Source organism: Capricornis sumatraensis, chromosome 4, assembly GCF_032405125.1.
Source record: "Capricornis sumatraensis isolate serow.1 chromosome 4, serow.2, whole genome shotgun sequence".
Classification (NCBI taxonomy): Eukaryota; Metazoa; Chordata; class Mammalia; order Artiodactyla; family Bovidae; genus Capricornis; species Capricornis sumatraensis.
Genome location: NC_091072.1, coordinates 55,313,739 through 55,340,706, shown reverse-complemented (window position 1 = coordinate 55,340,706; position 26,968 = coordinate 55,313,739). Strand labels below are relative to the sequence as shown.

Sequence of the window (26,968 nt, the reverse complement as noted above, 5' to 3'; positions counted from 1 at the left end):
ATCAGGCCTGATATAGTATCATTGTTAACTAGTGAGGACAAATACTTATATAATATTAAAAGTATATAATATATACTACTTATCTCGCAACAACATCTAATTCCTCACAATCAGTCTTATTCAGCAACCAGTTTCTAAGTGCCTACAATTATCATGATTCTGTAGTGGATACAACAGAGCATTCAGAAATTAGTAGGACCCCGGTGTTCTAGTATTTAGTGTGAAAAAGGGCTGTAGATTGTCCCACTTCTTTTAGCCATGAAAGAATAGGTTACATTTTGGCCAGGTCTAAGTCCTCATATATTTCCCCAGTACAGCCAAATCAGGTGTTCATTTGTGTAGCTGCCAAGAAGGCTGGAAACAAGAAAAAATGAGATGAGCTAATTTCACCATCAGTAGAAGTAAGGTTATAGTTGGCTTTCATTATGTAAAGACATGGAGGCAAGATTAAAAAGAAAAGTGAGGTGAAAATATAGAAAAAAGGGAAAGACATCACATATAGTAGAGATAAAGCTCAAACAGAAAAGGAAGTTGAAACTTTTAATTTCCTGAGGTTTCAGGTAATGATAGGCAAATTAAACTTCAATTTTAGCTGCCGGGGAAAGTTAGATGAATTTTTTTAAAAAAGGAAGAAAAGAAAAAGAAGAAAACGTTGAATATAGTTCCTGGAAAAACTGGCAACATGTTGTTCATTCAGACCATGTAACAGGGATTGTTTGACAAAGAAAGCTCTATCTTAAGCTTTGTATACCTAAAGATTTGTTTATTGAGTAAGTAGTCACTTTCAAATGAAACAGGTACCTACTACTTCAGAGAATCGCTTGGTAACTACAGCTTTTCATTTTGTTATATAAAGTGTTCCTATGATTGCATTAGGTTTGGCAAACACTCTGAGCAGAGTCTGGACCAGGGATTTTTCACTGTATAAATTCATGATTTTAAGATTCTAGCATTGTCAAACTTCTTTGTGGTGACACCTCAATGTCGTCCCAAATCCTGGGAAGAGAATTCATTCAGCTTTTGATAATAAATATAAAGTGGGATTATTTTTTAACAGCATACTAAGTAAGGTTTTTAATTTGAGCACATTTAAATTGAGCTAGTTCATCCTAAGGTTTACCAGATTGCCTGCATTTAAAAAACATGGCAAGTTGTGGGTAGATCCAAACAGAGATGAGTGTCAGATGAGAAGGACACACTGGTTGTCATGTCTCATTTATAACTTGTAAATTGGCAGAGTTGCTTTTCATATCAGAGCAATGCAAGTGCAGAGCATTATTATCCACATATATTAATTCGTTGGTACACATGCTTTGTTGTGCAGCATTAGATTTTTAAACTGGATGTTCTTTGATCCAATTTTTGGATACTTCATAAAGCTAGTAATCAGTCAGTATTTCATGTACACTATTTAAAATGTAGACTTAATAATGACTTCTATAACACTGTACATGAAATACTAATGTATGGCTAAGTTTAGTTGTTTAAAGCCATCCTACTTGCACTCTGTTGGTCAGATATGGCTATGTCTTTAAAAAGAGGACATCTACTCACCTTTTCAAAGGGAATTTGAGTAGCATAGTTTCATTCCTATAATTTCACATTTCCTCTTCAAACATTTCCACTAAATAGAATGGGAAGTGAGGACTCATAGAAAGAAAGGGTTAGAAGTATAGATCTCATATATATATATAGCTCACGTGCCAGGTACTCTCTATGAAAATCTCATCATAATTATATTCTCTTTCAGACTTCATAATAGCTGTATGATCAATATTACCACATTTTATAGTTCTCAGGTCTCTGACTTTTGGGTTTATATCCATATTCTCCAACCGCTTGGTGCAGTGATAAAGCATTTTATATAATCCCTAATTGACCCTGAATGGAGGGATCTTATATGGGCAAGAAGAGGCTAAGCAGGAGAGAAAATGCCACCCTGTTATTAATGTCTATTTAAAATAATTTTGTCTTCAGGGTTCTGATACTTTTCTTCTACCTTGTTACTCTTGTTACTTGTGAAGTTTGTTGACACCATTTGCTTATGGGTAAAGCAGTAGACACAATTATTGATGAAGCAGGCTAACATGTATGACTGTATTCACTAATCCTTTTCTGCTGAAGAGACGCTCTTTTGAGACCTCATCATACAGATGTGCATCCCCTTGGGGTACTGATTATTCTCCCTGCCTGTGCTGTCCATGTCTTGCTGTCCCCGCTGCCACCATTTAATCTAAGCTTTCACCATTTCTTGCCAACGCCACAGTTATAGCCTTCTTTCTAACTGGTTTTCTTTGTATACCATTGATCTGCTATAACTAATTTCAAACAGTGATCATAATGATATTTGTGAAACGTGAATCAAATTATATCATTCTTCTGCCAGAAATTCTTCAATGACTTCTTTTGGTAATTACATGAAAATAAAATCTTCTTATAAGATCTTTGCATAAAGTCTCTCTGTTTCCTATACAGTGGTATGTTGGAATTGGTACTTTCTGCCTTGTGAGAGCTGATTGTTAAGTAGTCAAGAATTCTTTAAGCCAATGATAACATGTCAGTAGTTTGAAATTGGTCACGGTAGGAGTATTTGCACTACAGAGATCAGCTGTTGTTGGAGAGTCCCTCAGTCATGTGATCCCATGGACTGCAGCACACCAGTCTTCTCTGTCCTTCACCATCTCCCAGAGCTTGCTCAAATTCATGCCCATTGAACCAGTGATGCCATCCAACCATCTCATCCTCTGTTATCCCCTTCTTCTCCTGCCTCAGTCTTTCCCAGCATCAGGGTCTTTTCCAATGAGTCAGCTCTTAGCATCAGGTGGCTAAAGTATTGGAGTTTCAGCTTCAACATCAGTCCTTCCAATGAACACCCAGGACTGATCTCCTTTAGGAGGGACTGGTTGGATCTCCTTGCAGTCCAAGGGACTCTCAAGAGTCTTCTCCAACACCACAGTTCAAAAGCATCAATTCTTCGGCACTTAGCCTTTTTTATGGTCCAACTCTCACATCTGTACATGACCACTGGGAAAGCCATAGCTTTGACTGGATGGACCTCTGTTGGCAAAGTAACGTCTCTTTTTTAATATGCTGCCTAGGTTGTCATGGCTTTTCTTCCAAGGAGCAAGTGTCTTTTAATTTCATGGCTTCAGTCAGCATCTGCAGTGATTTTGGAATGCAAGAAAATAAAGTCTCTCACTGTTTCCATTGCTTCCCTGTCTATTTGCCATGAAGTGATGTGACTGGGTACCATGATCTTCATTTTTTGAATGAGAACCCCATGAACGGGCTACAGATGAGAACTTTTTCTGTTTTGTGTTTAGAGAACTGGTTGTTAATCATTTACCAGCATCTGTTGTGGCTGTTGTGTCCTCCCTGTCTCACATAGTGCTCCACTGACGCTGGTTTTATCTATTCTAATAGGTAGGCTTGTTCCCTTCAGTTGAGGGTCTTTACTTGCTCTTCTTCTCTGAATATTCCTTCTTTGGATTTTCATATGGCTGGCTCCTTGTCACTATTCAAGTCTCAGTCTGGTGTCACCTTCTCAGAGAGGCTTTCCATGACCATCTTTTAAAAAAATATGTTTATTTGGCTGTGTCAGGTCTTGGTTGAGGCATGCAGTGTCTATAGTTGTGGCATGTGGGCTTAGTTGCTTTGCAGCATGTGGGAGATCCTAGTTTCCAGACCAGGAATCAAACCCGTATTTTCTGCATTGCAAGGCAGATTCTTAACCACTGGGCCACCAGGGAAGCCCCTCCATGACTGTCTTAATCAAAGGACCACCATCCATGTTTGACCACAGTTTCTCAATAACATCAACCTTATTCCTGCTAGAATAATGCCTTTAAAGTCATTTCGTTTGGTATTAGTTTGTATTTGGCTGCAAGTCACAGAGAACCAAATAGTTAAGCGTGTATTTTTCTCATAGACAGGAATCATGGGGTTGCACAGTTCAAGGCCAGTGCACAGCTTGGTGATGACATCAAGGGCTTGGTCCCATCCTTCTTCATACCCCACCTTCCTCAGCACATGATAGCCTTTTCATGATCACAAAATAGCCAGTTCACATCTCAGCAGACTTGAGCCTGGCAAGAGATGGGGAAAGAGTAAGGGTGCAAAGACAAAAATGCTGAAGCATATGCCAGCATTTTATCCATTTAAGAAGCCTTCCTGGAAGCCAGACCCAGTGACTTTACCACATATAACAACTTGGCCAAATGACAGAAGAGTCTGGAAAGAGAAGTGTGTTTGCTTTCCAGCTTTTGTAGTAGAGGAAGGCAAGGAACATGAGGGTTTGGATGAATTTGGGGTAGATAATTCATGTTGTTTGCCATAATACTCAATACATTTTTATGAAATTTGTGATGATATGTCTTAAATGACCCAGCTCCATCTTCATCCAAGTTCCAGATGCAAATAAAGTCATGGATAAATTCTGCAGTCTAAATGTTAGCAAAGTTAATAAAAAGTCATCATTAAGGAAGGAGAAAATGATAATTGAAGTATTTCAGATGACTGGAAGCTCCTCCCACTTAAGTTTCAATATTTTGTTTTTGGTTATAATATTCAATTATTTTAAAGGAAGTTTTTCAAGAACATGTTATCTTACTATCATCAGGCAGTTAATGATTTGATCATTTTTGATGATTAAAACATGTTATCAATATGAGCACATTGATTATCAGTCAAGTTCAGTTGCTAAGTCATGTCTGACTCTTCGCAACCCCATGGACTACAGCACGCCAGGCCTCCCTCTCCATCACCAACTCCCAGAGTTCACTCAAACTCATGTCCATAGAGTCGGTGATGCCATCCAGCCATCTTATCCTCTGTCATCCCCTTCTCCCACCCCCAGTCCCTCCCAGCATTAGGGTCTTTACAAATGAGTCAGTTCTTCACATCTGGTGGCCAAAGTATTGGAGTTTCAGCTTCAACATCAGTCCTTCCAATGAATATTCAGGACTGAACTCCTTTAGAGTAGACTGGTTGGATCTCCTTGCAGTCCAAGGGACTCTCAAGAGTCTTCTCTAACACCACAATTCAAAAGCATCAATTCTTCGGCACTCAGCTTTCTTTATGGTCCAACTCTCACATCCATACATGACAACTGGAAAATCCAAAGCTTTGAGTAGACTGACCTTTGTTGGCAAAGTAATGTTTCTGTTTTCATAACTTTCCTTCCAAGGAGTATGCGTCTTTTAATTTCATGGCTGCAATCACCATCTGCAGTGATTTTGGCGCCCCCCAAAATAAAGTCTGTCACAGTTTCTGCTGTTTCCCCATCTATTTGACATGAAGTGATGGGACTGGATGCCATAATCTTAGTTTTCTGAATATTGAGCTTTAAGCCAACTGTTTCACTCTCCTCTTTCACTTTCAACAAGAAACTCCTTAGTTCTTTGCTTTCTGCCATGGTGTCATTTGTATATCTGAGGTTACTGATATTTCTCCCAGCAATCTTCATTCCAGTTTGTGCTACATCCAGCCCAGCGTTTCTCATGATGTACTCTGCATAGAAGTTAAATAAGCAGGGTGACAATATACAGCCTTGACATACTCCTTTCTCTATTTGGAACCAGTCTGTTGTTCCATGTCCAGTTCTGTTTCCTGACCTGCATACAGGTTTCTCAAGAGGCAGGTCAGGTGGTCTGGTATTCCCATCTCTTTCAGAATTTTCCACAGTTTATTGTGACCCACAAGTCAAAGGCTTTGGTATAGTCAAAAAAGCAGAAATAGATGTTTTTCTGTAATTCTCTTGCTTTTTCGATAATCCAGCGGATGTTGTCAATTTGATCTCTGGTTCCTCTGCCTTTTCTAAAACCAGCTTGAACATCTGGAAGTTCATGGTTCATGTATTGCTGAAGCCTGGCTTGGAGAATTTTGAGCATTACTTTACTAGCATGTGAGATGAGTGCAATTGTGCGGTAGTTTGCGTATTCTTTGGCATTGCCTTTCTTTGGAAATGGAATGAAAGCTGACCTTTTCCAGTCCTGTGGCCACTGCTGAGGTTTCCAAATTTGCTGGCATATTGAGTGCAGCACTTTCACAGCATCATCTTTCAGGATTTGAAAGAGCTCAACTGGAATTCCATCACCTCCACTAGCTTTGTTCATGGTGATGCTTCCTGAGGCCCACTTGACTTCACATTCCAGGATGTCTGGCTCTAGGTGAGTGATCAAGCCATCGTGATCATCTGGGTCATGAAGATATTTTTTGTACAGTTTCTGTGTATTCTTGCCACCTCTTCTTAATATCTTCTGCTTCTGTTAGGTCTGTGCCATTTCTGTTGTTTATCGAGCCCATCTTTGCATGAAATGTTCCCTTGGAATCTCTCATTTTCTTAAAGAGATGTTTAGTCTTTCCCATTCTGTTGTTTTCTTCTATTTCTTTGCATTGATCGCTGAGGAAGGCTTTCTTATCTCTCCATGTTATTCTTTGGAACTCTGCATTCAGATGGGTGTATCTTTCCTTTTCTCTTTTGTTTTGCTCTTCTCTTCTTTTCATAGCTATTTGTAAGGCCTCCTCAGACAGCCAGTTTGCTTTTTTGCATTTTTTTCCTTGAGGACGGTCTTGATCCCTATTTCCTTTATAATGTCATGAACCTCCGCCCATAGTTCTCAGGCACTCTGTCAGATCTAGTCCCTTAAATCTTATTTCCCACTTCCACTGTATAATTGTAAGGTATTTGATTTAGGTCATACCTGAATGGTCTAGTGGTTTTCCCTACTTTCTTCAATTGAAGTCTGAATTTGGCAATGAGTTCATGATCTGAGCCACAGTCAGCTCCCAGTCTTGTTTTTGCTGACTATATAGAGCTTCTTCATCTTTGGCTCCAAAGAATATATCAACCTGATTTCAGTGTTGACCATCTGGTCATGTCCATGTGTAGAGTCTTCTCTTGTGTTGTTGGAAGAGGATGTTTTCTATGATCAGTGCATTCTATTGGCAAAACTTTATGAGCCTTTGCTCTGCTTCATTTTGTACTCCAAGGTCAAATTTGCCTGTTACTCCAGGTGTTTCTTGACTTCCTACATCTACATTCCAGTCCCCTGTAATGAAAAGGATATCTTTTTTGGCTGTTAGTTCTAAAAGGTCTTGTAGGTCTTCATAGAATCTTCTTCAGCATTACTGGTTGGGTCATAGACTTGGATTACCAAGATATTGAATGGTTTGCCTTGGAAACGAACAGAGATCACTGTGTCGTTTTTGAGATTGCATCTGAGTACTGCATTTCAGACTCTCTTTTTGTCTATGATGGCTACTTCATTTCTTTAAGGGTTCTTTCCCACAGTAGTATATATGATGTTGATCTGAGTTAAATTCACCCATTCCCGTCCATTTTAGTTCGCTGATTCCTAGAATGTCGACGTTCACTCTTGCCATCTCCTGTTTGACCACTTCCAATTTACCTTGATTCATGGACCTAACATTCCAGGTTCCTGTGCACTGTTGCCATTTACAGCATCAGACCTTGCTTCCATCAGCATTCACATCCACAACTGGGTGTTGTTTTTGCTTTTGCTCTGTCTCTTTATTCTTTCTGGAGTTGTTTCTCCACTGATCTCCAGCAGTATATTGGGCTCCTACCAACCTGGGTAGTTCCATCTTTCAGTATCCTATCTTTTTGCCTTTTCATATTATTCATGGGGTTCTCAAGGCAAGAATACATTGATATACTGTAATGTATTGAAGGGTTATCTTCCAGGACTTTGAGCAATGTTATGTCTGTTTGCCTCAGTTTGCAATGATGCTGTATTTAAAAAATAAATTTGTAATACCTTTATTGTTTTATTTCTAATCCTTTTTAATGGCAAGATAGAAAAATAAGTAAGCATGGGCACTGGAATCAGACACATCTGATCTTGAATCCTGACTCTACCATTTCCTAGCTATGTAGCCTTGGGCCAGATAATTCATCTTTCTCAGCCTTATCTGTTTTTTAAAATATTTCTTTAACTATTCAATGAAGACAGTAGTAGGTAATCCTTTTACATGTTTTTGAGGATTTTGTAAGATGATCTAAGGCAAATGAAAGTGAATGATGGTCTTTAGCTCACCTTTTTCTGGAATACATATTAAACTATCATTAACCTACAAAGTGCATTTGTGGACCGCTTTCTGCATCAGCACAACCCAAGATGACTACTAAAAGAGAAAATTTCAAAGCTTCCCCATCAGCCTCTTTTTTTAAATCTTAATTTTTAATAAATGGTACAAGGTTAATTTTTTTTTGTTGTTGACTAAAATTTGAGAACCACTGATTTCAGTCCCAAGCAAAGATTTATTGATCAGATTAGCTTAATCTCTGTTAACAGGCTTGGATGAGAAGTGCTGGGAATGATTTTAAGAATATGCTTTCCTGAGCCATATCTCAAATGTAGTCTAGATTCTAGAGCCATACTGCCAGGATTCAAATCCTAACTTGACAACTTACTAGCTCTTTCTCCAGAGAAGTAATTTTAACTCTATGGGTCTCTGTTTCCTTTCCTGTAAAATGGAGATAATATTACACACCTCAGAGTGCTCAGAGAAGGAAAATGTTGAACATTCATGCTGTGCCAGTCTATACATGACAGCAATTAGTATTATAAGTAACACTGTTTTTAGAACCCACAGGGTGCACCTTAAGAGGACATATCAGTGATTCTCAGCACAGCCACACATTATATCACTGGGGAGCTCTGAAGATTCTGATGCCCAGGCCGTATCCGAGAACAGTGAAGTCAGAAATAATATGTAGCTAGGAGCTAGGTATCTGGTTTTTGTTTGTATGTCTGTTTATTTTCAATTCCTGCAGGTGATTCCAGTGGGTAGCAAAGGCTGATAAAAATTCTTCCCTCTCATTTAAAAACTCTCCAGGAAATTCCTGGAAGTTTAGTGGTTAGAACTCAGTGTTTTCATTGTCAGGACCTGGGTTCAGTCCCTGGTTGGGGATCTAAGATCCTGTAAACCAAAATAAATAAATGAATTAAATAAAAGCTCTCCAGATAATTCTGATGATCACTGAATATTACTTGAGAGAGGTATACTGGTAAATGAGGTTAATCTTTATTGAGAAAGGGAAAATAAGAGCTCAGCCTCTGACCAAGAAAGCCTGCAGGACACAGGGCTATTATAAAAGTATTGAATGTTGAAGGAAAAAGCCTCTAAAAGAAAATCTGTTCCTGGAATAAAAATAAAGGGCACAGGGTCTGGAATCACTTAGATCCAGACTCCAAACCCAGGTCTCCTATTTGTTAATGAAACACTTAATATCACTATAAGCCTCAATTTTCTCATTGTAAAATGTGGATATTTACTACCACATAAGGTTGTTACGGGCTTTCCAGGTGGCTCAGTGATAAAGAACCCTTCTGCCAATGCAGGAGACATAAAAGACAGGGTTCAATTCCTGGGTTTGGAAGATCCCCTGGAAAAGGACATGGAAACCCACTCTAGTATTCTTGTTTGGAGAATCCCATGGACAGAGGAGTCTGGCGGGCTACAGTCTATGGGGTCACAAAGAGTCAGACATGACTGAAGTGACTTAGCAGGCATGCAGCACACAGGTTGTTAGAAGGATACAATGGGTAAAGAGATGGAAAGCTCTTGGCTAGTAATGACTCCTACTACGTAGACATTAAATAAAGGTTTATTGTTATGGTTGCTTTTTCAAGTGAGGTTAATGGGGTCCAGAGTGTGAAGGAGAGTGACGAGGGGCAAGGGCAATGCCCAAGTACTGTGCTTAGATCATAGGATAGATAACGGAGGTATGAACCTGAGAGTTGGTAGATGAGAGGAGGAGTTCATTTCAGGAAAAACTTCTGAGATCTTCTTGCTTGCCTAGTGTTTATCAAGCAGCCTCCCCAGTCCTTTTCTAATATTCCTTCCAATGTGAGCTATCCTGGTAAACCCAGACTTCTGTGTTAGTAACCAAATTTTGTAGAAAAGTTTCATAAAATGAGTGTAAGAGTTTCTCAGCAAGAACCTTAAGGGGACTCGTAAACAAACTACACACAATTTATTGTAGTTGTTTTAAGAACAATTATTTCACTTATTGAAAGGTTTATTTGACTTTCTTACAGATCTTGGGTCTTGCAGGTTTCTGGTACTTTTATAGAGCTAAAGGGAAGCAGAATTAATTTTAAACTCCATTTAAACTGCATTTTAACATCCAATTTGTCACTCACCACATCTTTGCAGCACCAGGCAGACCTAGGCTGGAAGGACCCGATCTCTGCCCTTCTTAGTCTTGGGGCTTCTTTTGGCTTTTACCAACTGCCGCATGGCCTCACATTGCTAGATTCGCTTGGGTGGGTGCCAGCGAGTTGGCTCTGGTGCCAGTGCTCGCCGGTCTCCACGTCTGACCAGATGGGCAGGGGCAGGCAGATCACCTGTGCGGCCGGGAAAGCGTCTGTCTCCCTCTGCAGGCGACCCCCAGTGGCTGCAGGCGCACTCCTTGCTTGGCTCATTGGAGAGAAGAAAAGACCTAGTATTTTGTTCAAAATTAATGACTCAACAATTCTTCATACTTTTTTTTTTCATCTCACAGTTACCTCTTCATATGTACTGGAAAAGGCCTATGGTATAATGTAACAGAACTGGCCCAGCTTTCAGTCATTTTTGGTGGGGTGAAGGATGACTAGTTTCCTTGATAGCTCATTTTTGAACAGTATTTCTCAATTTTGAATGGTCATGGGAATCATCTGGAATCTTAAGGAACCTGATGACTGAACCTCACACGCAGAGATTGTGAATACAATTCTACAAGTCTGGGGAGAAGGCTGACTTTACGACTCCACAGTGGCCAGGGTGACCAGCCTTTGCTAGGAGCACTATTGTAGAATAGGGTAGATACTTGACACTACTTACTTTCATTTATGGACTTTTATCAACCATTCCAAGGCTCTCAAAAGAATCCCATCCAGTAGCCTGTTATATAGGGTGTCAAAGAATAATAGAAAGTGCAGGAGTTTGGGGAATGCTGGGGCGAAAGGAAACCGGAACTATCGTTTTATTCATATCTCTTTGAAACAGGATCTGTGCAACAACAACTTTAGAATCACTTGACTCTTGGGATTGATATATACACACTACTCCACAGAAAACAGGTAACTGATAAGAACCTACTGTATAGCACAGGGAACTCTACTTAACACTCAGTAATTACCTATATGGGAAAAGAATCTTAGAGTGGATATATGTTTATGTGTAACTGATTCACTTTGCTGTACAGCAGAAACTAATACAACATTTTAAATCAATCATGCACTAATAAATTTTTTTTTATAAAAGCTAAAACTAAAAAAAATCGCTTGAATAATTTTAAAATTCCTGAGCCTTATCCTCATGCCTCCTTAGTCAATGTCCCTCAAGTGGCAGTGGGGGAGGGATGTCAAGAACCTATATTTTAATACATTTCCCCAGGTGATTCTTAGGCACACTCATGTTTTAGAACCATTCATTTCTAGCAGAGGTTCTCAACATGCACATTTGAATCACATAGGGCTATAAAAACACCCATGCCAACTAAACTAGGGGTTCTCAAACATGGCTTTTATCAACCATTGGCATCACCTTGAAGGCTTCCAAAAGCCCTTGCTCAGGCCCCACACTATGCCAGTCACACTGGAATCTCTTTGTGAGACCCAGGCATCCATGATTGTCAAAGCTCTCCACATGGTTCCAGTCTGAAGCCAGGATTGAGAACCACTATACCATATATTCTGGTTTAATTCATTTGGGGTGAGTCTCAGGCATTAATAACTTATCGTGGCAATCATTTTGCAATGTACATATATCAAATAATTATGTTGTACACTTAAACTAACACAATGTTCTGTGTCAGCTATGTCTCAATGAAACTGAGGGAAAAATAAATAATTTCTAAATGCACCCCAGGTAATTTTAAAGTGCAGCCCAAGATAAGAACTCCTGAACAGTCATTTTCAGCTTTCTGAATTTCCAGTTCAGTCACTTGATACCCTTTAGCATACACATTCAGGCTTTCATCCTTCGTGCACATCAGACCCAACCCAGTCTTGACCAAAGCTGGCAGTGATCTGGAGGCTTATTCTCATGAGAAGTTAGTTGTATGTCCACCTAGACATAGGCCTTGATGCCCTTCTTTTCTAGTCTCATCAACTAATCTATCATTCATTCAACAAGTATGAACACCCAGTATTTGTCAAGGACTCTTCATTGAACTGTGGATACGATGATAAATAATACACTGCTCCTGACCTCTCAAAAATCTTATGTTTTTGCAGGCTAAAGGAGGGAGACATTTATACAAAAAGAGCTCTAGCAGAGAGTAGTAATTATTACAATGGATAAGAGAACAAAGGACTGTGGGAATACCAATATGATAGCAACTAAATCTGCCTTGGAGAGTCAGAGAAGACATGTCTAAGGAGAGGCCATCTAGGCCAAGTCTTCCCTACATGACCTGTCACACCCTCCATGGTGTGATTTCTCTCTACTGCATTTCTTGCTACTCGACCTGGTTTCAGCTTCGAACATATTAAACTCTCAGTTCTTTGAATGCCTCACACTCTCTTGATAAAACTTCAGTAGTCTGTGTTTGTTTGCCTGGAACTTTTTTCTCCTTTTCTTCATCTGTACCTCCTACCTAGGGCTCCGCTTATCTGTTACTTTCACAAAGAGCTCCTCACTGACCTCTTGGATGATGATACATGTCCTGGTTAGACATCCGTGTACTAGCCTATAGAGCTGCTTTTATAGCTCGTGCCCCCTTTATTAGGTACCTGTGATCCTTCAGACCTGTGAATGCCATGAAAGCAAAAGCAACCGGTGGTCCCCATCACCAGTGTCTCTCATGCCTGGCACTACAGGATGAATAAGTTATTGCGCTCCGGGAACAGCGAATGATATGTTCAAAATCACAGAGACATGGTGTTCTGTGTTGTGTTCTAGAATAGCAAAAACTTTGGATAATCAATGTATACGTTTGGCAGGAGGAGGTTTTTAGTGATGAGTCAGAAGAGGTTGATTGTTAAGGGCTTTGTATGTATTCCTAAATGGTCTGAACTTCACCCTGTGCAACAGGAAGCCAGAAATAGGTTTTATTCAGGAGTATAATAATGAGGTTTATCACTCTACGGGCAGTGTGGAGAGTGGACTGAAAAAGAAAAGCCATTTAAAGAACATTAGGAGATACTCTAGTCCCTAGGTGAAAAATAATAAAGGCTTCCCTGAAGTAATAAAGCACAGGGTTTCCATTCAAAAGGCATTTTGAGATTGAACCTATAGCACTTGCTGACTAATTACATGTGGGGGTGAATGTAAAGATGATGCCATGGTCTAGCTTGGAAGACAGGCTGGGTGGAGATGCTATTAATGGAAATACGGCTGGGTGGAGATGCTGTTAATGGAAATACGGCTGGGTGGAGATGCTGTTAATAGAACTATGGAATGTAAGAAGAGAAGAGCTACTTTCAGTAAAAAATATAACAAGCACAGTTTTAAACATGTTGAGAGTTCCAAGTACCTGTTGGAATCTGGAAAGAGTCTTTTATGTAGTTAGAAGTATATACAATTCTCAGCTTGGTATCTTACTGATTGTGGATGTGACTGGTTTTGTCCAACTGACTATATTGACCTTCAGTTAATGTACAAAAAGACAGATTTTTGAAACTGACAGTGTCTTACTGATTTCATGATTTGTGCTTCCTTGGGCCACAATTGGCAATACTTCAAGGGAGTCTCCATTAAAGTTACTTTTTGGTTCTTTGATTAAATGCATAAACCTATGCCAACCCCACCTGAATTTTTAGGTGGTAGCAATGCTTCCCCTGATAGCTCAGTTGATATCTGCCTGCAATGCAGGAGACCCCAGTTCTATTCCTGGGTTGGGAAGTTCCCCTGGAGAAAGGATAGGCTACCCACTCCAATATTCTTGGGCTTCCCTTGTGGCTCAGCTGGAAAAGAATCTGCCTGCAATGCGAGAGACCTGGGTTCAATCCCTGGGTTGGGATGATCCCCTGGAGAAGGCAAAGGCTACCCACTCCAGTATTCTGGCCTAGACAATTCCATGGACTATACAGTCCATGGGGTCGCAGAGAGTCAGACACGACTGAGCGACCTTCACTTTCAGTCTTATTATGGGTGACTCTACTGTTATGCTTTTTTCCCTCATCTGATTGTGTGTCCAGAAAAGAAACATGTCTTATTTTTCTTGTCAGTTTTAGTGCCAAATATACAAAGTGACGGATGGATGGATGAATTAATTAATTAATTAATTAATAATCTGATGGCAGGGATATGGGTACTTCCTGGAGTTAATCACGTAGGAATTGAAAATCTCTGTATGTAATGTCTCAGTGTCTTTTCAGTGAGTTATTGGCCACAGCGACAGAGGTAGAAGAGATCACTGTAAGTATTTTTTAAATGGCCTTCATCTTATCATTTTCTCTTGACAGTACAAAACTGTCCTGGGAATTTAAAAGCTGTGGTTATAAATGACTGTGTTTCTTGATATATATCATCAGGTGAAAGAGAAGCATTTAAGCTAATTGTTGTTGAAAAACTCTTCTGGTGCTAAGAGACAGCTAGGTGGGTACATGAAGAGACTTTTATTTTCAGAAGATAACTTTATGGATCCTATGAAGTGGCTGGAGGAGAATAAGTGATTCCAGTTGGAGAGAGGACAGATGATGTTGAGGGTCTGCAAATGCAACGCCAGTGAAATGGAGAGAGCTCACTCATTCATTTATAAATACGATATGAAGCATTTATTTACTGTTTTACACCAGACTCTGAAGATGCAGTGGTGAATAAGCCCAGTTAAATTCTTACGCTCAAGGAGATTATAGACAAGTAGAGAAGATGCACATAAATCAGATCATCATCATAATAAATGTAAAAATGCAGGTTTGATAAATTTGAAATGAGAAAAGAAAAACTGAAAAAAAGCCTCTCAGAGGTAAAATTGACAGAACTCCTTTCGTTATTGGGGTATCAGAATATATAAAAGACCTGCTTCCTGCTCTTCTTTTTTGAAAGAATATTCAGACTAATTTGTGTAACAGAAATAACATATGAGGAATACCACTGAGGAAGATGTATTATGTGACAAATGGTGTGGAACAGACTTAAATGACCTTTTACCAAAAGATGAGATCAAAAAACTACGAATTGTAAATTCTGGTTTTGCAATAAATTCCACTTACTTTTCATAGTCACCGTTTAATTGGAATAGTGGTGCTTTTGATAAGATACAGTTTACTCCATGTCTCTCTACATTTTGATTTTTTTTTTCATTCAGATGTTGCCAGAGCAATTGAATTACTGGAAAAACTACAGGAATCTGGAGAAGTACCAGTGCACAAGCTACAATCCCTCAAAAAAGTGCTTCAGAGTGAGTTTTGTACTGCTATTCGAGAGGTATGGGACTAATATTTTTATAACTATATTCTGCTGTATGCCTTCTGAATAGAAAGCATGTCTTTTCCACACAAACAGTTGAACTAGTTAAGAATGTAACTGCATCTTAAGCTTTCTGTTTTTAACTGCTTAGACAGATGATAAAATATAATTTAGTCTGCTAAATTCCAAAATTAGATTCAGTTAGGATTTATGCATTCATGTAAAACCAAATGTTGAGCTTATGGTACCCATGAAGTGACTATTTCAGTGGGTGACTCTGACACATAGTCTAAACTTTTTAGTAGTCACTTGAAGTCGTCTGGAAATTCAGGTAGAAGTAGTCATCGTTAATGGGGACTGAGGTTTTCTTATCACTAGACTAAATCTTTTTCAAGTAAATCTGAAAGAGTAACTCACTACTGACTAAACTCATAGTTATCTGAAAATTACTGTCTAGTGCAGTAATGGGAACAGGCTGATATGCTCTTCAACAAATCTTTGTAATGCTTTCCTGTTAATGATTTCGAAAAGCCTGAGGTAGAATAAGTATGTTTAAAATGACTGTTTGCATTTTTTATTAATTTGTGGTGAAATTGACTAGTCAGTTAATGAATTTCACTGGTTATAAGATAGTTCACTTAAGGTGTATGCTCTACCGTGCTTTCTTCAGTAAGCCCATCACCTCTTCCACATTTATTTAGCACCTAAAGTACATATATGCAGCATTATTTATCCTGCCCGAAGTCCTCAATAGTAAATTACATACTGTCATCCTTTCCAAAGTCAGTTGAACCCAATGGCTGCCAAGAGAGTCTGTGTAGCAGAGGGCATGCAATCTCTCAGAGATGCTTGTATCAACCTTCCTCTTAAAAAAAAAAATGTTTTTTTACATAAATGCATTGCTATATTTATATGTTTATTTTGGGCTGCGCTGAGTCTTTGTTGCTGGTGGACTTTAGTTGTGGAGAGTGGGCTCTATTCTCTAGCTGTGGTTTGTGGGTTTCTCTTGTTTGTAGTGACTTCTCTTGATTGTAGTGACTTCTCTTGATTGTAGTGACTTCTCTTGTTGTGAAACATAAGTTCTAAGGGTGCTGGCTTCATTAGTTGCAGACAAAGGCTCATGAGTGTGACTTGCTGCCTCTCGGATATGTGGACTTCAGCAGCTGTGGCACAAGGGTTCACAAGCTGTGGCCCGCGAACCCTAGAGAGTGCCGGCTCCAGTAATCATGGCACGCCCCACTCAGTGGTTGTGACTCGCAGGCTCCTGTGCACCAGCCAGTAGTGGCGTGTGGGCTCCGTTGCTCCATAGCATGTGGGATCTTCCCAAACCGGGGATTGAACCTGCATCCCCCGCATTGGTAGGCAGATTCTTACCCACTGTACCATGAAGGAAGTCCTCAGCCTTCCATTTTGTGACTGTACTTGTGGTTAATGCATGTTCTCTGCCTGAACAGTGCTAGTTTCTGAGTTGTCACTAAGTAGAAAGCCTCATGTGACCAACATTAAGATACACAAAACCTCTCTCACTGAGTATTTAAGCCACGCCTACCCAATGAGGTTACTATTTGAATTTTGCTAGGATTTGACTTAGACGGTGCTTGTGCTAAATCTTTACTACGTGAGGTTGTTAACTACTTAATTTGTGTTTACAGTGAATGCAGTTTAAGGAAGTAGCCATAATTCTATCTCTAAGTTTTAATCTGTGAATTTTACCAAAGACTAAAAGAAAATTTCTCCAAGTCTATGAATTCTTGGCCATCCACTGCTCAGTGGGAAAGATATAAGATACGTAGAAACCCCACGGGCCTGCCGCAGTCACTCTGTAGACTAAGGCCACATCCCCTATACACTCTTTCTTCCTTCACAGAATGCTACTCCCCTGTGATTTGGTGGCTGACTTTCCATCTTATTCTGTCCCCTTTCTACTTTCTACAGAATTAAGTAAAGAATAGTATCCATTAAATATATCTCTTTGCTCACTGGGAATTTGATTTGTGATCCATGTAAAGTCTCTACTTTTATGGAACTTAAATTCCAGTGCAAGAATGATGATTAATAAATATATAATACAATGTCAGAAAATGGCACTATGGAGAGAAATGAAGTAGGATTAGGGAAGTATGGGTAGGACTCTCTTAAATTAGAGTGGTCAGAAAATAATTGAAGTCACGGAACAAATCACACAGGTATTGGAGGGGATAGTGTTCCAGGCAGAGCAAACCACAAGTGAAAAAACTCAGAGACAAGAATTATCTTAATCCATGGAAGCAACAGTCCAAAAGCCGGCTATGCCTTCAGTGAAATAAGAAAGGTAGGCTTCCTAGAGGCAGCTGCTGCTGCTGCTGCTAAGTTGCTTCAGTCGTGTCTGACTCTGTGCGACCCCGTAGATGGCAGCCCACCAGGCTTCCCCGCTCCTGGGCTAGGGAGCAGGAAACACAAGGCCTCACAGGCCATGGTTAGAACACTGGATTCTATCCCAAGCATGATAGGAAGCCCTTGGAGCATTTTGACCTCACCTGCTCAGCTTTTAAAAACTACTTTTCTGACTGCTGAGAATACATGGGTCCGTGCAAGAGTAGAAACAAAGAGATCAGTAGTAAGGTAATGAGCAGTTCAGGAGATGAGCTGATGGCAGCCTGGATGAAGGTGGTGACAGTGCAAGTTGTAGGGAGTTGTCAGATTCAGTATCTATGGTTTTGAGAATAAAGACAATAGGAATCGACGTACAGAGTATATGAATGAGGGAAGTCTCAACAGATTCTTACATTTGGACCTGAACAGTTGGATCAGTGTGATGTAACGAGATGGGAATCCTTGAAGGTGGACGAGGTTTGGAGGAGACTATACAAGCACTCTCTTCTGGATATAGCAAACTGATGATTCTTTTCAGAAGTCCACCTAGGGATGTCTGGTAGACATCTAAGTCTGAAGCTTAGGGGAGAAGCTGATGCTCGAGGTGTAAAGGAAGTGTAGATACCTGGTCAAATAAACACACAGGCCTTTTTCTTTAAAGAGTTTGCTAAGGAAAGAGAAGATTCGAGTAAAAAAAAGAAAAATGTAAAGAAATGTGGAGCCATTGTATAGATATTATAAATACATCTTACAAACTCTGTGGTAAAGTATGCTATCATTAGTGGTCCTTGGAATTTATAACTGATGTATAAGAAGTTCGGAAGTTTTAGAAGGGGGAGAAAAAAGATGATATAGTTTATCTACCTTATATTTTATAAATTTCACTAATAAAATTAGTTTATATTCACATTACTGTCCTTAGTAATAATTTTAAAGGCAATACATGTTATATAAACATTGATTTGGTCCCTTCTTCTCAGCTAACATTTCATAGTAGTTGCATGGTGTTGTTTATATTTAAGTTTGGAATTTTTATTATCCTCATAGTATTTTTAAGTTAACCATATGAAGTAATGATAAAAGTATCCAATGTGTATACAACAATTCTGAATCATAGAATAACATTGTGACCTCATCTAGTGAAAGTTCTTCAGTAAAATATAAGATATGAATGCATGTTGATGGATAGGTAAATCCACAAGCGAATGAAGAAAAGTACAACTAAGAAGTATGATGTAAGATGCTAACTACCTGAAAATTAGCTTTAGTTTTACTCCTGGTCTCTTCAGTTTTGACTGTTATGCTGGAGGGAAACCACTGAAGTGTGGGTTTCTTACTCATAATAGGAATAATACTCAGAGTCTCTCTGATTAAATTATTTGAGTTTTCAGAAATATTTGCCAGTTAATACTTTCCAGTATGAAAGTTATAAATGTTGTCATCACAGGAGGAGAAAAGAACTAGAACTATAGAGGCATCATTCTTTTTAAAATTTATTCATTTTTTGGTTGTGTTGGGGTTCTGTTGCTGTGTGCAGGTTTTCTCTGGTTGCAGTGAGTGGAAGCTACTCTTTATTATGGTAGACAGGCTTCTCATTGTGGTGGCTTCTCGTTATGGAGCACAGACTCTAGGCTTCAGTAGCTGTGGCACTCAGGCTTAGTAGTTGTGGCTTGCGGACTCTAGAGTGTGGGCTCAGTAGTTGTGGTACATGGGCTTAACTGCATTGCGGTATGTGGATTTTCCTGGACCAGGGATCGAACCCATGCCTCTTGCACTGGCAGATGGATTCCTGCCTGTTGTGCCACCAGGGAAGTCTGAGGCATCATTCTTAGTTGCATTCACTGGAGCAAAAATAGGTACAGGTCACACCATTGCCAACAAGACTGTAAAACCCAAATTATGCTTAAAAAGAAAGCAGAATAACCTATTGCAGTTTTTTGTAGGTTTTTTTGTTCCCATACATAAGTGTTAATAGTAATTATTATCTTATGTTGAAGCAATCCCATATTTTGCTTTACCATCAGATAAAGCAACCTAGATAGCATATTAAAAAGCAGAGACATTACTTTGCCAACAAAGGTCCATCTAGTCAAGGCTATGGTTTTTCCAGTGGTCATGTATGGATGTGAGAGTTGGACTGTAAAGAAGGCTGAGTGCCGAAGAATTGATGCTCTTGAACTGTGGTGTTGGAGAAGACTCTTGAGAGTCCCTTGGACTGCAAGGAGATCCAACCAGTCCATTCTGAAGGAGATCAGCCCTGGGATTTCTTTGGAGGGAATGATGCTAAAGCTGAAACTCCAGTACTTTGGCACCTCATGCGAAGAGTTGACTCATTGGAAAAGACTGTGATGCTGGGAGGGATTGAGGGCAGGAGGAGAAGGGGACGAGAGAGGATGAGATGGCTGGATGGCATCACTGACTCGATGGATGCGAGTGTGAGTGAACTCCGGGAGTTGGTGATGGACAGGGAGGCCTGGCGCAAAGGGTCAGACACAACTGATCAACTGAACTGAACTGAACTAAACTGAAAAGCCACTTAATCAGCTTCTGGCATATGTGCAGCAATTATATGGGGAGAATAATTTAATGAAATTTAATTTTTTATGAAAATGGATGATTAAAAGAGATTACATGTTTTCTCTGCTTAAGTAATTTTATTTAGTCTGTAAAAAAGACTGAAAAGGTTTTGTTGCAATCAGTACTGAAATAAGAGCATCTGTATATACAACACATAAAGCACTGATCTATTGATAAATGAGTCACACCTGAATGACAGTCCCTGCAGAGCTTTATTCATAGAATACATAGTGGTTGGCAATGCTTACCTTGATTGTGTCTTTTTGCTCAGTGATTTTAAAAGGACTGATGGATAATTTGCTTGTACCTATTCAGGACAGGTAATTTTGGAGTACATGACAGAAAAATGGAGTGACGGGTGATGCCTCTTTTCCAAAGTGAAAGGCACTGGCTGACAAAGAAAGTTCATACAAAGTTTAGAATGAGAGGTGAAATTTATAAATTTATTCTCCCTACATTCCCAGCAAAAACTATTTCTGTGACTTTAAGTGGCTTTCTCAAGTTTTAGTTCATCCCTGTGTTAATTAACTTGAGTGATCCAAACTTAAATATTAAAATATGGGGGAAAATAAGGATTGAAATAAAAGGATTATTAAATGTTGATTTTTTGATAAGAGAATTTTCTAAGATAATTCAAATGCAGTTCAGATAGCTCAATTGGCAAGATATGGACTTTCCCCCAACACTTGTATTCAAGTAAGAATTCAATAGAATAGGAATGGTCAGGATACCCAAAATTTCTTTCTGAAACTAAAATGATTAAAAAAACAAACAGAATAGCCATCTATTTGCTACCATTATCTTCCAAGTTTTAAGGCGTTTAGGCTTTTTTTGACCTGCTCTTCAGAGTCCTGTGCTTATTGACCTGGTGTATGCAGACTGTAGTGAGCACTCACTCCCGCCATTATGCCTGTCACTTGCTCGTTTGCACCAAATACACAGAACCGAATGACACAGTCACCAAAGACTGCCTTCCTTGGGCGATCGCCAGATGGTATGTGTTAGTAACTTCTAATGTAGTAGAACTATAGAACAAGAACATAAATCCGAGTCTGCATAGCCCCTATCATTCTGTGATGGTGGATCACTGAAAAACGCTGTAGTTCTCTTGTCCTTCCTAGCCCATGATGCAGTTGGACTTCCCCATCCTCCTCTAAGCTCCATGGGGTTATGGGAACCGCTTTGGCTAAGGAAATGCGAGTAGAAGTTATGTGTGCCATTTCCTCATGGAAGCCTTTGAGTAAGTGCAATCTTTGCTATGTCCCCTTCCCTTTTCAATGTGACCTAGTGGACATGAGTTTGCGCAAACTCTGGGAGATAGTGAAGGATAGGGAAGCTTGATGGTGCTGCAGTTCGTGGGTTTGCATAGAGTTGGACACAATTTAGTGACTGAACAACAACAAAGTGATGTTTTCTGTGATAATCAATCATCCTGGATTACAGAGTGAGAAAATGAGAAATACAGGGTTAGCCAGCTCTTAATGAACATATCGGCTCAGCAAAAAAATAAATCTTTGCTACTCTACGCCCCCAAGACGTTGGGGTTATCATACGATAGCAATACCCAGCTATCCTGATTGATACTAAAACAGTTACAAAGCCAGATTTACCTTGGCAAAAGGCTATAAGCTTTTATCAGCCCTTTCACTGCTATAAAACAAAGTTAATTTTTAAAAGCTAGGTTGTATGTTTAGTAAGCAGTGATAAATTGTTTTGAAACTACGTAAAATTGGTATCTGATATAAGGACCAATGCACATTAGGTGTCTCATGCATGTGATCATATTTTGTTTGCTTCTAGCTCCCATTTGCTCTTACACTCTTTTTTTTTCTTCCTTAGCATGGAGCTTACTAACCTTCCACCACCGCCTCCCACCCCATCTGACTCCCACTGCCGTGTATTAAATTGAGCCATTGCATCCTAATTCCACAATCACATGGGTCATAGCATCATGACACAAGCGCTTGTTCTTGACGCTCTTTTGTTCCTCTTCATTTACTGTGTGAATAAAAACACAAACAGCAAACATAATTACCTTTATGAGAAGGCTAATGACTGGTCATATAATAGCATATAGATTTCTAATTATCTTAAGAAAACATATCCTCACATCAGTAGTGACGAGGTGAGACGAAACAAGGACACGCAGAAGGAGAAAGAAGGGTTGCAGAAAGGGAGAGTGAGAGGAATGAAGGAAGAAAGGCAGGGAGGGAGGCTGGTTGATGTTAATCATGGCATAGTGTACTATAATGGAAAGACGGGAGGGACATTACATGGAGTCAGAAAGCACACTGACAGTGCATTCAGACAAGCTGGATTCAGATCCTTGCTTGGCCACTTAACTGTGTGATCTTGGGCAGTTTACTTAAACTCTGTGATCTTGGTTTTGTTTAGCTTTTCTTTTCTTTTCTTTTTTGTTTTTTTACATAAAATAAGATTACTTTCTAGGACTGTTGGGAGGATTAGATCAAATAAGATTAAAAAAAACCTCCAAAATACATTGACTAATATACCTAGCTAAAAGAGGAAGTAGTTAGGAAATGGTGCCTATTTTGGTGAAAAGTTTAGTGGTTTTAGTGATAATACAAAATTTTAATGTGTTTTAATAGAAACATTAGTTACAAATATAGAGAATAATAGTTCTATAGTTATCAATCATCCAAATAAATTTAGAATTTTGTTTCTTAGGAAGAGGATCCACATTTTAAGTAAATGTTGACAGTCTAGTAGTCTTAGAATAAACAAATATAGTAAGGAATCTGGAAGCCTTGCCATATGATGAGAAGTTAATAACAACAGGGATTATTTGGTCATATTTCAGGTTACTTTAGAACAAGAGCTTTTAACTTAATGTAATATACAGATGCTGATGGCTCAGATGGTAAAGAATCTGCCTGCAGTTCAGGAGACCCAGTTTCGATCCCTGGGTCAGGAAGATCCCCTGGAGAAGGGAATGGCAACCCTCTCCAGTATTCTTGCATGGAAAATCCTGTGGACTGAGGAGCCTGGCAAGCCACAGTCCATGCTGTCGTAAAGAGCTGGACACAGCTGAATGACTAATACATACCATATATAGGCTTCATGTTGTAGATGAAGAACAACTATATATATTTTTATTTCTTTCCTTTTATCGGCAAAAATTTTATGGCAAAATATGTTTTTAAAGTTTTACTTCAAATATGAATAGAGTGGCATGGATTCATTGTATAAATTTATCATCCTTGTTATACAGTGGCATCTTGAATAGCATTACACTCATCAGAATTAACAAAAATGTATCTGAAATTATATTTATGCATATCTTTTGTTTGTACTGGACTTAGCATAAGTTGGCAGATGACAAAGAAAAGAAAGCTTGGTCGCTCTTACGTTTCCTTTGATTTTGTTTGCATTGCTAAATATGATGGGGCACAAAAGTCAAACATTTTTTTGTGATGTTTCCTGCCAATGAAAGCATGAAGTCAAGGAAGCTTTTTTCTGAGCATCTTGAAAGTACATTACACATTATAGAATTTTTCATTTTTTTACAGAAAAAGCTCAGCTTTTAAAAAGTGAAAATTTAACTAAGACTTCTGTTTTTCCCAGTCTATCTTGACACATTTCCAAGCAAAAAGAAACCACTGAATAATTGGAAAAAGCTTGATCAAATCATGTACTCTAAAATGTTTGAACTGGTGGGTTTCTCAGAAAAACAAAAAAAAAAATTTAAAGAGTGCCTCTGTTCACTTCACCTAATTCTGAACTTTGACATTTTGCTAATATTTTGTAGCCAGTTATGGTGAAAATAATAGCTGTACATTTCCATTTGGCATGCTTGTTTCAGTGAAGTTCTGATTTTTATCTGTCTCATGAATGCTGATACCCTAATGTGTGTGTGTTATATACCCCATACGATGTTTTCAAGGCCAGTTGTTCAAAAAGTGAAAAGCTTCTTTGTCAAGTGGAGTTTCTAATGGGAGAAACTGTTTGACACCATGTGCGCCTGTGGAGTGCATATGAAGTTTCTGGGTCCAGCATCCAGCTTGCTTGCTCTGGTGAAGACAGGCATTCCCACTTTCTTCATAGAGACTTACTTCTTTTAACATCAGGGTGAATTAGTGTCACAGACTCTGACAATTATCCTAAAAGATGCCTGGCCTTCCCTGCTCTGTGGAAAGTGGTCCAGTAATTTCACAGCTCTAGCCTGGAATGTATATTTTCAAGTTTTTATTTAGGAATGGAGCAAAATGTTTTCTTTTTATTTGACAAAAGATTCTTGGCTTTCCAGAAGATAAGTGTTAATATGCTTGGTTGAACTTGGGTCAGAAATTTCGATGTTTATTTTTCTAAGTAAAGGATTGCTATATCTTAGCAAAGTTTGACGAGAGACGCTCATTCATGGCTGGATTTTCTTGTAGCGATATTAGGGCATAAGAAGGAAGCTGTAGTCCCTAGATTCCAGGTTTGCTGATCTTATTGTGGTTACTGTTGGAAACAGCTGCCATTTTGGCGGGAGAGATTTAGAGCTGAAAATTCGTGACGTTTCCAGTGCTAAAAGCGTATCTGTGAGGGGAATGGAGTTGAAAAGCAGAAAGCCTGTCAGTGTATCCACAGGGAAGATCTGCAACAACTGGAAAGCCTGCAAAACTCTTTTAAAGGTTACTTCTGCTTAGATGATTTAAATGAAAAAAGGATTCAAATGTCATTCTTTGCTGACAGAGGCCTCGTTGCTGATGCCAGCCTTTCCAAAAATAACATCATTTGACCTGAGGATAAAGGCTTTGCCAGAACCTGATTCAACCTGAAGCGTGTTAGAGAAAGCTCAGGTGTCAATAGAAGTCCTACTCTGCCCTGATGAAGGATTTAAGCCATTGCTGTTGAAACTGATCTGAACTGCAGCTTTGAGCACTTACTGCTATGAGAACAGACACCAATGGATCGAAAATAAAAATGACCTAAATATTTGTAAAAGATCAGTCCAAATTTTCCCTTTTTCTAAACAAATAAAGCAGCCTTCTTATTGAAGCATACTTTAAGTAGACACAAAGTTTTCCTATTTTATATGAATTGTTTAATTTGAAATTATATTTTCCAGGAAATGATTAATTTAAAAAAAAAGAGTCATAGTATCCTTTGTGAAGTGATTCAGTGTTAAAGGCAAAACAATGGCATGAACATTTACACATCTGTTTTTCTTGGGATAACACCATATTCTTCATTAGACTCTCAAAAGGATCTATGATATGTCCCCCTACCTCGCTCCTCAGAAAATGAAGAAAACTCCCTAATAAAGAGTGATGGCATCAGTTGAGAAATACTGCATGACTAGTTCATCTGACTTAAGGTCCCTTCAATTCTATGAATCCATACATAGTTATGTAGCAAGTAATTAATGTTTTCCTTGGTGTAGATTATATGGAATTATGTAAGGTTGAGCATGTATGCATGGTAGGAATATGAGACTATGTGAATATCAGTTTAATATGGGAAAGACAGATACCATGAAAATTTTTAAACTGATAAAAACAGTAACATGTGTCCACATTTGATTGAGGTTTTTGGAGAACCTAATCTATTAATATCATTTTATCACAGGAAATTGCAAAAGCAATGAGAAACAGATTTTGTAAACTACAGTTATAGTTCTATTCTTGCAGCAGAGAGAAGACACATTTTAAACAATGTGAAGAGTGTTTATAGCATCAACATGTCACTTTCTGGTGGCAAGAACAGGGTCTGTGTGGCAGGAACCATTTTAGACTATAATTGCACTAATGGGTCATTGACTTACAGATATCTAAACAGACCCTTACAAATCATCTGTAATGACTCTGAAGGCTGTTAGCATCACTGTTGGGTAAATACTCAGTTCCATCCTTTCTATTTGCTACTACAAATGATAAAATAAACAGTACATATTTCCCAAAACTTGTAATTACATGTAATACTTACACAGTAGTTCAAAATAATAGAGTCTTCAGAGAAGTTGTGTTTTATATCAGTCAGATAAACTGAACATTTCTGTCTTCTGTTGAGATCATAGGACTGGAAATCAGAACTTCTGTTTTTGGCACCAATGATCATAACTTTTTTTTCTCAGTGAGCAAATCATTTAACCTTTCCTTGCTTCAATATTACCAACACATTTAGAGAAAAGTCCATTTGTAAAGGCCATTTAAAATGAATGTTAAGTTACAAATCAGTGTTTTTAACAAGACTGCCATTATCCCTGAGTATGATTTGCACACAGAAAAGAGAATGAAATTAGTATCACTTATAATTCAAACCGAAATCAGATTGATTATATTCTTTGTAGCCAAAGATGGAGAAGTTCTATACAGTCAGCAAAAAAAGACCGGGAGCTGACTGTGGCTCAGGTCATGAAATCCTTATTACCAAATTCAGACTTAAATTGAAGAAGGTAGGGAAAACCACTAGACCCATTCAGGTATGACCTAAATCAAATCCCTTATGATTATACTGTGAAAGTCAGAAATAGATTTAAGGGACTAGATCTGATAGAGTGCCTGATGGACTATGGACGGAGGTTCATGACTTTGTACAGGAGACAGGGATCAAGACCATCCCCATGGAAAAGAAATGCAAAAAACCAAAATGGCTGTCTGGGGAGGTCTTACAAATAGCTGTGAAAAGAAGAGAAGCAAAAAGCAAAGGAGAAAAGGAAAGATATAAA

The 26,968-nt window shown here is 38.8% G+C and overlaps 1 protein-coding gene across 1 annotated transcript in view; it reads left to right on the top strand.

Moving 5' to 3' along the window:
• LIN7A (lin-7 homolog A, crumbs cell polarity complex component) overlaps window positions 1-26,968 on the top strand; it is a 152,210-nt gene that overhangs the window by 33,612 nt on the left and 91,630 nt on the right. The window contains exon 2 of the mRNA XM_068971993.1: window positions 15,266-15,384. Within this exon, the coding sequence (XP_068828094.1) occupies window positions 15,266-15,384 (119 nt within the window). The remainder of the gene's footprint in view (window positions 1-15,265; window positions 15,385-26,968) is intronic.